Genomic DNA, 12,710 nt, shown 5'->3' on the forward strand with positions numbered 1-12,710 from the left:
CCCGGAGGACAGCTGTGATTGGTTCCAGCCACCTGCAACCATGAACATGAGCGGTAGGAAATGAATGGATTATAATACACGAGAATATTTTATATTTTTAACATTTTTTTTATTAAAGATTTGTCTGCGAGCCAGTGCAGCCATCAAAAGAGCCACATCTGACTCGTGAGCCATAGGTTCCCGACCCCTGAACTAAATGGAACGAGTTAATGTTTCTCTGTCTCTTTCTCTCCCTTTCCCACAAGCCATCCCCCTTCTTCTTTCTTTTCCCCCTCTTCTCTGTCAAATCAATGGGGGAAAAAGATACATTTCAAAAGTTAGCCCCTGTGTGAATTATCTATTGTCCTAAACAGTAAAAGTGCTTTCTTTCTACCCTGATATACAAGTTCATGCCTTTATTTATAATACAATATAGGTGATAAAATAATGTGTTAAAATGCATACCTCTATTCTCAGACCACACACAGAAGGGAAAGAACCATAGTTAATTTATCTTTGTAGAACCATCACCCTAAACCTGATTGACAAGAGCTCATTAACTCAGGAAAACAGAAATTATAAAAGTCATAAAACAAATTGCATGAACCTCTGTAAATAAAGTTCAGGTCTTTAAATCATATGCAGTATCTATGCTATGCAAAATTATATGAATAAGACATCTTGGATCAGTTCAAAGGTTTGCCTATCAGGGATAGGCAAGATAATAAAGAAAAAAAATTTAAGTACATTTACATTTTCCAGATGAGATTAAAGACTAGGAATTAAGTAACTTGCCTAGTGTTCTAAAATGACAAAAGAGAACAAGACTGAGGGAAGTGGCATGTTCGGGTAGAAGCAAGAAAGAATGGGGCAGCCTAAATAGAAAGCATCCAGAGTAAAAAACTTACAGATTTAATCTCCAATAGTTTCATAAGTACATCTGGCCAGTAAGATTGTAGAGACAATCAAAAGTAGAAACAGGCTTTAATCAATTAAGTACAGATTTCTTTTGGTTGAGCCAAATGTGACTGCAAGTTCTGCTGCGACATATGCTTTTAAAGTTCTAATATTCATACTCTCATATAGTTCCAATATATGCATACTTACACTTGGGGGAGGTATATTTCACTTAATTTTGTTTCTTACTAGCATGGAAATTCGTAAGATATAAAATAAAAGCCATTCTATCACAGAACCTGCATGACAGGCCATAAAAGACCAAGAGACAGTAAGTTATACTTTTAAGTTTACTATTTACATAAATAAAATGCTGCAATTTGTAAGCTGCCTAACCATAATGTCGTTATTCACATACTACATCTCAGCAGAATCTGGTCCTTCACATTTGTTTACATAGTCACTGCCCTGCCTGCCTATCCCAACCAAGTTTCAATCACTTCCTGACATTCCTTTGTCCATCAATCACAATGCATTACCCAGAAACTCCAAGTTCACTCTAGTAGACTGCAAGTTGGCAGTATTCATTCCTGACACTTCTGGTCACTCAGACCAACAGACTCAGGCTTTAGTTTTATGGTCTCCCTCAAAGTTCTGCTGCCAGTGTTAGAAAATACCCCCCCCCCCAGCCTCACCAAATATAACAGGAAGAGAATATACTGTATTTAATTTCTGCTATACTGAAATTATTTCATCTTGTTCCCCTTCTCCATAGCTAATGTTAACCAGATGTCCAATTACTGACCACCTACCTGAACCACAACAATACAGATAACTACCTAAACTGAAAAAGCAAAGGACCAGAAAGCCATAAACAGTTCTAGGCAGCTAAAACAAAAAGAACCTGCAGGGGATTACTTACTTTCCTTCCTTCCCTCCCTCTTTCTTTTTTAGAGGTTTTATTTACTGATTTTTAGGGAGAAAGAGAGAGAGAGAAGAGGCGGGGCAAGAAGTATCAACTCATAGCTGCTTCACTTTAGTTGTTCATTGTGCTTCTCATATATATGTGCCTAGACTGGGCAAGCCTGGGGTTTTGAACTGGCAACCTCAACATCCCAGGTCGATGCTCTATCCACTGTGCCATCACTGGTCAGGCTATTTTTTTTGTTTCTTTTAAAAAAATATTTGATTCTACAGATTGTTTCTAAGTTTTCAATATATAAAAAGCACAAACTTGGAGAAAAAAGAAACAATACACAATAGCAACAATCATTGACAAATAAAATAGTGCCCAAAATATAAATATAATAATTTTCAAACACTTAACACAGGAACGAAAATCTATTAAGAAGATTTGTAGGTACTACAGTAACACATATGTGTGACTTCAAGATTCACCTAACAGGCCTGACCTGTGGTGGCGCAGTGGATAAAGTGTCGACCTGGAAATGCTGAGGTCGCTGGTTTGAAACCCTGGGCTTGCCTGGTCAAGGCACATATGGGAGTTGATGCTTCCAGCTCCTCCCCCCTTCTCTCTCTCTGTCTCTTTCTCCTCTCTCTCCCTCTCTGTCTCTCTCTCCTCTTTAAAAATGAATAAAAATAAAAAAAAGATTCACCTAACAATAAAAACAAAACTAAATTATAGTATAAGGTCTACTGGATAGTTCTGTCCGTTTCTATCACAAGTTTCAACACATAAGCACATGTTTATTTGGCGCATGTGTGCCTCTCTATTTTTATCACTTAATGTATACATACTGACGTAGCAAATTAACTAAAAGTTGATTCACGTTAGACTTATGTGTGAAGTGATAGTGTACTCATGGCTACTGATAAAGTTCATTTATGCCACTGTAATTTTTATGAATTTCAACAAGGAAGAAATGCTACAGAAGCATGTCTGTCGCATCCACCATATTCCCCGGGCTTAGCACCCTCCGACTATCACTTGTTTTTTGTCCTTACAAAATTTTTTGAAGGGCAAAAAATTAAAAAATGAAGAAGATATCAAACAAGCACTGGTTCAATTTTTCGCATCAAAAGATAAAACATTTTTTAAAAATGGGATATACAAATTGCCCTCATGCTGGCAAGAAATCATTAATAATAATGGCAATTATATTACTTAATAAAGTTTATTGACGGTAAGAAAAATTTGTATTTTGTTTTATTCCAAAAACGGACAGAACTTTCCAGGAGCCTTATATATTCAGACATGTCCTAGGGACCTACTAGATTCAGTAAATGCCCATGTTATGTATCTGTACCCAACTTAAACACCAGGCACTATTTTAAGCACTGTGGGTATGCTTAAATAAGGAAGACTAGGGATCTCTCAGAACTTATACCAAATACTAAACATTATTTTTCAGACTCATTTCCATTATCTCCATTCCAGTGCCTTAGTTTAGGCGGCCTTATCACCTCATTAGGAACTGATCCTCTTTTTTTTAAAAAAAAAAATTTTATTTATTCATTTTTAGAGAGGGAAGAGAGAGAAAAGGAGAAGAGAAAGAGAAGGGGGGGGGAAGCAGGAAGCATCAACTCCCATATGTGCCTGGACCAGGCAAGCCCAGGATTTAAAACCAGTGACCTCAGCATTCCAGGTAGATGCTTTATCCACTGCACCATGACAAGTCAGGCAGGAACTGATCCTCTTAAAAATTGATACTGTACACCTAAAAACACATCCATCTCAATTGTAAAGTGGGGCCTAAGATTCTCCTGTTTAAACCTAGAAGAGTATGGCATTTAAGACCTGTCTTTCTCTCTTTCAATATGGATTCTTCCTCCCTGCCTTACACTTCATTCCTTCCTAACTGGTCCTTCTTACCTGTTTCACTCATTGCCTATCCAAGGAAATCCAAGTTCTAAAAGAGATGCAACAGATCAATCATTGCTTTTGCTTTAAAACTTTAAAAAACTGAAGTGCAAAGCAACTACGAGTTGCTGCTTCTTATCTCTCTCCTCCCTTCCGGTCTCTCTTAAAAAAAAAAAAGTTAATTTTAAAAGAGCTCCAAAATTGGCAACATTAGCTCTTACCTCCTCAAGAATTATTTTTTAAAAAGAGAAAAGGATAAAGGGAATTATTCCTAAGGACAATACTCATTTGAAAGTTGTTCAGAGTTCTTTTTTCCCCCACATCAATTTCATCACCCGCAAAAACCTAAAATTTGGATATGAATCTATCCATATGCCAGATAACACACAACCCTCTTCATAGCCTGTGAGGAAACTAGTCAGAGGAAAGGGGGTTAAGAGTTTTCTTTATTCCCCCCAGATCTAGGACTACAGAGTAAGAACTGAAAAGTAATACATGAAGATGTTTCAAGGTTGTGTCTGTGAAAGGTCCAGGAATCACTAAGGCAGGAGTATAGAAAGCAGGCATGGCTCCTGATCTTATAGGTCTCAGTCTGGCAAAGATTAGACATAGGGTACAATACAAGTACGTCAGGATGTGACTGCTATTGTAGCAAACAAAATAACTTTGTGTTTCAATATGAGTCATAATAAAATGACATACTACAATGATAAATGTAGATAGACTTTTAATTCAGAAAGACTAGAGTTAGAGCCCTGGCCGGTTGGCTCAGCGGTAGAGCGTCGGCCTAGCGTGCGGAGGACCAGGGTTCGATACCCGGCCAGGGCACATAGGAGAAGCGCCCATTTGCTTCTCCACCCCTCCGCCGCGCCTTCCTCTCTGTCTCTCTCTTCCCCTCCCTCAGCCAAGGCTCCATTGGAGCAAAGATGGCCCGGGCGCTGGGGATGGCTCTGTGGCCTCTGCCTCAGTCCCTAGAGTGGCTCTGGTCACAACATGGCGATGCCCAGGATGGGCAGAGCATCGCCCCCTGGTGGGCAGAGCGTCGCCCCATGGTGGGCGTGCTGGGTGGATCCCGGTCGGGCGCATGCGGGAGTCTGACTGTCTCTCCCTGTTTCCAGCTTCAGAAAAATGCAAAAAAAAAAAAAAAGAAAAAAAGAAAGACTAGAGTTCTCTACAACAGTGATTTTCACTCTTTTTTTTTTTTTTTTGATTTTCACTCTTTTTACACTTGGGGACTAATAATAGAATTATTTCAGGAACTGCTAAAGCAAAAATCATAAGCTTAAGAAAATTCGACTAGAATCATTGGGTCTATAATCTTCACATAACTCTTTTGCAAACCTGCAAGAAATTTCTGGTGGATGCTTCTGTGAACCAGCAATTCAAAAAACACTGCTCTGCCTGACCTGTGGTGGCAGAGTGGATAAAGCATTGACCTGGAATTTTGAGGTTACTGGTTTGAAACCCCAGGTTTGCTCAGCCAAGGCGCAAACAAAATGCAACTATTACGAGCTGACGTTTTCCACGTCTTCCCTCTCTCTAAAAAAATATAAACAAAATCTTTAAAAAAGAAAAGAAAAACACTGCTCTACAACATTTTCCCAAATGACTTTGTTTCCTCTCCTGTATAATGGGATAAAACTTACAATTCATCGAGCTGATGTATTAACAGCTTTAACATATATTAAATACCTATTAATATTCAGAAAGGTCTTAGCATTTGAGTCTAACATTAATTTAGGTATTTGTCTGATACTATTATTTAATATTTTAGATCCTGTCACTTTAATCATAAGCTATTTCACAAAACAGGTTTATTTTGTATTTATTTCCATGAAAAACAAAAACTAAAAACTCCAGAATATTAACAAATACTTATTGAATAAAAAGTCCTTAGTTCTGCCTGACCAGACAGTGGTACAGTGGGTAGAGTGACGGCCTGGGAAACAGAGGATACAGGTTCAAAACCCCAAGATCGTTTGCTTGAGCAAGGGGTCACTGACTCAGCTGGAGGCCCCCCCCCTTAAAGGCACGTAAGAGAAAGCAATCAATGAACAACTAAGGCACTACAATGAAGAATTCATGCTTCTCAACTCTCTCCTTTCCTGTCTGTCCGTATCTTCCCTCCTTCTGTCACTAAAAGAAATCCTTAGTTCTAAAGAACATTAACCTTCCTTCAAAATTATGTAAAATTAACACACTAGGAACCCTCATATCCTCCAGTCAACACTGCTTATGCGGTACACTAACTTATCCTCACCCATTATAGCTGAGAGCCATACCTCAAAAAGACTGAAGCTTAAAGCTACATGATGTACTTTTGATTTTTCTTCTACCCCATAAAAATATCTTATCATCATCACAAAATGGAAACTACAATAATACTAAGCACTTGCTGCTACTACTACTACTACATGAATAAGTGCTCACTCTATGCCACTCAGAGGGCGTATTTTATCAAGTCATTTAGTTCAACAATTCTGAGGTAGGTCACACCTACTCTTTTTTTCTGTATTTTTCCGAAGTGAAAAGTGGGGGAGAGGCAGACAGACTCCCGCATGCACCCAACTGGGATCCACCCAGCATGCCCACCAGGGGGCGTTGCTCCATTGTAACCGGAGCCATTCGGCAGAGTCCATGGAGCCATCCTCAGTGCCCAGGCCAACTTTGCTCCAATGGAGCCTTGGTTGCAGGAGGGGAAGAGTGAAAGAGAGAGGAAGGAGAGGGGGAAGGGTGGAGAAGCAGATGGGCACTTCTCCTGTGTGCCCTGACCGGGAATCAAACCTGGGACTTCCATTCACCAGGCTGATGCTCTACTGCTGAGCCAGCTGGCCAGGGCCCACACCTACTCTTACAATTTGCATTCTACAGACTGAAAATCAGAGATACAGCAACCACGTGACTAAGTTTATTTTTAATTCAGGCAGTGTAGCATCATTAATTATGATTTTATTAGTTGAACTCATTTCTTCTTTAAAACATAAAGGACAGCTATTAAAAAAAGAATGTTCAAATTTTAAAAATTTCTTTTGTCACCAGAATATTTTAGGAGGCAAATATAGTATCTTGTGAAGTTTTTAACCAAGAGAATAAAATGACTTAACCAAGAAGCTTTGCAAAATGCAGTGGAGGAGGAAGAAGATTGTGGTATAGCCCAGATCCTACCCAGGTAGTATGGTTCAAAATCTGTATGCTCATTAAAACAAGGAAATATTTTAATAACAAAGTTTCTATATTTAAATTCCCCCTACCCATGAAAATAAAGCTCTACAAAGACATGGAATTTTGTATGTTTTGTTCACAGTATACATCCAGTCCCTCAAACAATACTGATTCAAGAAACCTGGGATTTAGATTGTAAATAAAACAATGCCCTACTCCCAACTTATGTGCATTCTCCCAATGAACCTTGCCCTTACTTTATTTTTTTCACAGCACTTAACTGGAATAATATAAATTTGTATATCTCATGTGAACACTATAAAATAAGTTCCATGAAGTAGGTCTATTCCCTGCTTTATTCTATCTTCTGCACCAAAGTTAGGACTCGATATCTGAGCAATCAGTGAAGAGTTACTGTCATCCTTCTTGTTCCCACTGGAATATGAACATCAGGAGGGCAGGGACTCTTCACAACTAAGGTCGTAGGACCTAAAAAGGTATCTAATAAATATTTACCTCTTGTTTCTGGTTTCACTTCAAATATTCTAGGTAAAACACATCAACCCCAGAAAGGGAGAATACAGTGTAGGTAGGGATGCCAAACAATTATTTCTCAAGTGTAATGTCCACATTCTTTATCATATAGTAAAAAAACTTTAAGGGCTTTCATACATCTACATGTGACCCTAGTCCCTGCACTCCTGATTCATGCCCGTTATCTTAATTTTATCTTTGAACTCTTACCATCATCCTTCTCAAGTACACAGGAGTCCTAATGCCTGCTCAAATTATTCTTCTCACAAAGAAAACTTGCTCTTGACGCCTTGTGAAAATTTTACCCATCTCCAACAATACCTTTCAAGCAAAGCCATCTCATTCAACAAATATTTACTAACTACATGCCAGGTAGTGACAAATATAGTGTAAGGCAGTTTTAAGAAAAAGGAATAAAATATACAGAAAAAATATGGCAGAATAAACAAAAAAAAAATATGTTTACAATATCTTATTATATAAGAGAGCACACATTTTAAAGGCTTTTAAAAACATACTTAGCATCTTATTCTTTTTTATGAAAGAGAGGGACAGACAGGATGGAAGGGAGAGAAATGAGAAGCATCAATTCTTTGTTGTGGCATCTTAGTTGTTTTCTAATTGCTTCTCCTATGTGCCTTGACTGGGAGACTACAGCAGAGCGAGTGACCCCTTGCTCAAGGCAACAACCCAGCATTCAAGCTGGTGAGCCCGCATTCAAGCCAGATGAACCCATGCCCAAGCCGGTGACCTTAGGGGTCTCAAACCTGGGTCCTCTGCATCCCAGTCTGATGCTCTATCCACTGTACAGATACCTGGTCAGGCACTTAGAATTTTCTAATTAGTAAAACTAAGAAAGTAGGCCTTGGAACATCTGAAATGTTAGCTGAAATTTCATAATAAATTAATACACCTTAATTTCCATCTACTAATAAGGAAAACTATCCTCTTTAAAAATCTTATAATAAATATCTATTAAAAACCAGGGATATGGCCCTGGTCGGTTGGCTCAGCGGTAGAGCGTCGGCCTGGCGTGCGGGGGACCCAGGTTCGATTCCCGGCCAGGGCGCATAGGAGAGGCGCCCATTTGCTTCTCCACCCCCCCTCTCCTTCCTCTCTGTCTCTCTCTTCCCCTCCCGCAGCCAAGGCTCCATTGGAGCAGGGATGGCCCGGGTGCTGGGGATGGCTCCTTGGCCTCTGCCCCAGGCGCTGGAGTGGCTCTGGTTGCGGCAGAGCGGCGCCCCAGAGGGGCAGAGTATCGCCCCCTGGTGGGCAGCGTCGCCCCTGGTGGGCGTGCCAGGTGGATCCCGGTCGGGCGCATGCGGGAATCTGTCTGACTGTCTCTCCCCGTTTCCAGCTTCAGAAAAATACAAAAAACAAAAAACCAGGGATATTCAGCCCTGGCTGGTTGGGTCAGCAGTAGAGCATCAGCCTGTGGCGTGTGGAAGTCTCGGGTTTGGTTCCCAGCCAGGGCACACAGGAGAAGCACTCATCTGCTTCTCCACCCTTCCCTCTCCACTTCTATCTCTCTCTTTCCCTCCAGCAGCCAAGGCTCCACTGGAGTAAAGTTGGCCCCGGCAATTGAGGACGGCTCCATGGCCTCCACCTCAGGCTCTAGAATGGCTCTGGCTGCAAACTGAGTAATGCCCCAAAATGGTCAGAGCATCGCTCCTGGTGGGCATGCTGGGCAGATCCCGGTAGGCTGTATGCAGGAGTCTGTCTGTCTGCCCACCCTCAACCACCGGTTCTCACTTTGGAAAAATACATTAAAAAAATAAATAAGAGAACAAGAAAAATAAATGAGTATCTGACCTCAGCCCTCCCTCCACCATTGGAACACTCAGAAACATACTGACAGGACACACAAACCGAAGTTGCACTCACCTTCAGAGGCTGAGGGCCTCGCAATCCTGCCTGTCCTCCCATCTGGGGAGAGCCTTGCTGCAGAGGCTCCGTCATTAAGTTGCCAGCACTTCCCATGCCTGGGTTTGGGTACTGCATATTAGGTCGCCCCCGGCCTGCTCCAAGTGAACCATTCATGACTTGATTAGGCATCATTCCCTGTCCATTGCCTGCAGTCAATATTCCAGGGTTCATGCCAGCATTCATCCCTGTGTTCATTCCCATGGCAGGTTGATTTACTGGACTGTTCATCATACCTGTTGCAGATGGTGTGGGACCCTGATTTGGCCCACTAGTGCCCATTCCCATGTTGGGAATTGGGCTTTTGACCATGCTATTTATCAAACCTAATCCAGGACTGTTTTGTTGGGCCTGGCTGGCCATGCCTTGGCCCGGGCCGCCAACCCCCATATTGAGGTTAGGGGAACTACCAGACCGGAGCAATTCGGACAGTTGTTTATGTTTAGAGGCTGCATCTTGTACTATGCCAAGACTTGTCTGAAGCTGACTAATATCACCACCATTGGTTAGTCCCAATTCTGTAGAGTTGATTAATTCATCTGGTAAGTCATGCTCCAAGTCAAATAGAGAACCAAAATCTAAAAGCAAGAGGAAAAGATAATGGTTAAAGTTTGACAAAAATCACAATTAAAAACTGCTTTATATTTTGTTCGTGATAAGCATTATTACATTTCTATACTTTACTCTATGAAATACTATCTCTTTGTATTGCAGTTTTTCATGTTATACTAAAAATTTTGGGGTATCTACATACTTAAAAATAAAAAAATGTTTATATTAACAAGTTAAAACAATTAATGAACTATACCTAAAATAAGACTGTGGAAAAAGGATTAAATCTTAATACAGCACCCATTGTGAGTTGCCAGAAATGTATATTGATGATAGTCATAAAAAAAGATGTTTAATTGCAGAATATTCCAGAATTCCTCAGAAGAGGTTAAGATAATTCATCAATATACAAACTAATTCAGAACAAAAGATTTAAACTATCATAATAAAGACAATTAATACAAAAGACCCATCATTTGTAGAACATTCAGTGTGAGCCCCATGAAGCAAGGGGCTATCTACAATTCTTAGTCATGTTCTTTTCATACTATCTGCCATAAAGTAGATCTGCTGATTGAATTTACTTTCACCTGACCTCAGCCTACAGACTAGTTTTGCTTAACCAAAATCTAGCTGAAATAAGATACAAAACCATGCCTCTAGCTCCTTGAATAACACACAAATGAACTCCACTCTACCCTACCCTGACTATCCCCACCAAAACGAAGATGAAATTATAGATTACCTAAAGGTTTATCAATCTTGTGACTATTTAACATTTTGAGCTAGAGAATTCTTAGTTCCTGCTAGGAAAGGGAGGAATGTCCTAAGCATTATTAAGGTGCTCCACAGATCCCCACTCTTTCCTCTCCATGCCATCAGTATCCATACCCCATATGTGACCAAAAATATCTTCAGTATCACCAACTGTCTCTTGGAAGGGCAAAATTGTCCCTGGTTGATCTGCTGAGTCTTAAAATCTCACTATGTATATATATTTAGGTTATTTCCATTTTCTTCCCTTTTAATTCTCCAAGTAGTTTTTACATTAAAAAGACATTAATAGGTATTTAATTATTAAATATACTTGAATCTATAAATGATTATCCTATTAAAAATACTTCATCCCTTGAAGACAAGATACCACTTTAAATGATCTATTTGGTCCAATTAATCTTGGTTTTAAAGTACAATTCTTCCTGTATGTGCCCTTCCTGTTCGTAAGCATTCATCACAGCACTGAAATTAACAGTGTGCCTGTCTCTCTTTATCTCCCCTCCCAAGTGCCATCTCCTACCCAACCCACCCCCGCCCACTCACCCATGCACAAAGACTGTAGCACTTTGGAAAGCCTGTCTTATCACTTACAGATCAATTCCCTGCCTAAAGGCCAACACAGTTAAGCATTCTGGTCATATTTTAATCAAACAGAACTGTATCCCAGGATCTCAAGACGATTTAGAGCCTATACTTCTACAGAATTACTCTTTCCTTTTGAAAAATTGTATGTGCCCATCCATCATAAAAATAAAATGTCTTATAAGTAGTTTTGAAATATAAAGTCTCAAAATTTAGCTAACATCACTACTAAAGAAAAACTTTAATATACAGATATATTTCCTTAATCATTTATATTTACATAACTCACAAACTGGGATCATATACACTTTATGAGCAATTTTGTATTCTATTTCCCCCCTGAAATATACACAGAAATTTATTTTTACTGTTGCACAAAAGTTAAAGGCTTGAGTTAGAAAATAAAGCCGGCTTGGCCTGTGGTGGTACAGTGGATAGATCAATGCCTTGCAATGTTGAGGACGCCAGTTTGAAACCCTGTGCTTGCCTGGTCTAGGAACATACAACAAGCAACCAATAAACAACTAAAGCAAAGCAACTATGAGTTGATCGTGTCCCCTCCTGCCATCTTCTGTAAAATCAATAATATATTTTTTTTTAGCAAGAGAGACAGGAAGGAGAGAGATGAGAAGTATCATAGTTGCAGCATCTTAGTTGTTCACTGATTGCTTTCTCAAGCATGCCTTGACAAGAGGGCTCCAGCTGAGCCAGTGTCCCCTTGCTCAAGCCAGCGACCAAGGGGTCATGTCCATGATCTCACACTCAAGCCAACAACCCCATTCTCTAGCTGGTGAGCCTGCACTCAAGTGGAGACCACAGGGTTTCCAACCTGGGTCCTCAGCGTCCCAGGCCAATGCCTTATTCACTGTGCCACCACCTGGTCGGGCAATAAAATATTATTAAAGTAAGTAAGTAAGTAAATAAATAAATAAAAAGTAATGACTTAAAAAAAAGTAATGGCTTAAGTATGCAAGTTATTATGTTGAAAAACAATAGGAAGATGATTAAAGATAAAAGCAATTAATTATCAACAAGAGAAACACAGATACAACTGAGAGAGTATGAAACAAACTAGAAGTTGTTTCTTTGAAGAGTTATAAAAACAAACTTCAAAGAAAAAAAACCCAAAACAACAACAACAAAAAAAACAAACTTCTGGAAGAAGTTTAAAAATAAATAAATAAAATGAGAAAGTGATATTACTATCATCCAACTTCATGCAAAAAATGAAGAGACAAAAATAGACAAATTCCTAATAAAATACTTACCAAACCTTAATAAAAAGGAAATGATAAAGGATAAATGTCCCCATTTCTCCAACAAATCAATGGCAAAAAAAAGAGAATGGAAGGAGTTGTGATCAAATAAAAGATATACTCTGTTTGGATTCTGATTCAAACTAATTGTAAAAAAGGGGTGGAGGGAGACACAAAAAAATACTGGTAACTTGGGAGTTAATAAGCACATGGGAGTTCTTTATTCT

At 39.5% G+C, this 12,710-nt stretch overlaps 1 protein-coding gene across 1 annotated transcript in view; it reads right to left on the bottom strand.

The window, feature by feature from the left end:
• The window catches only part of EP300 (E1A binding protein p300), an 89,310-nt gene that overhangs the window by 53,036 nt on the left and 23,564 nt on the right, over positions 1-12,710 (bottom strand). The window contains exon 2 of the mRNA XM_066257129.1: positions 9,278-9,894. Within this exon, the coding sequence (XP_066113226.1) occupies positions 9,278-9,894 (617 nt within the window). The remainder of the gene's footprint in view (positions 1-9,277; positions 9,895-12,710) is intronic.

This window comes from Saccopteryx bilineata, chromosome 1 (assembly GCF_036850765.1).
Source record: "Saccopteryx bilineata isolate mSacBil1 chromosome 1, mSacBil1_pri_phased_curated, whole genome shotgun sequence".
Lineage (NCBI taxonomy): Eukaryota > Metazoa > Chordata > Mammalia > Chiroptera > Emballonuridae > Saccopteryx > Saccopteryx bilineata.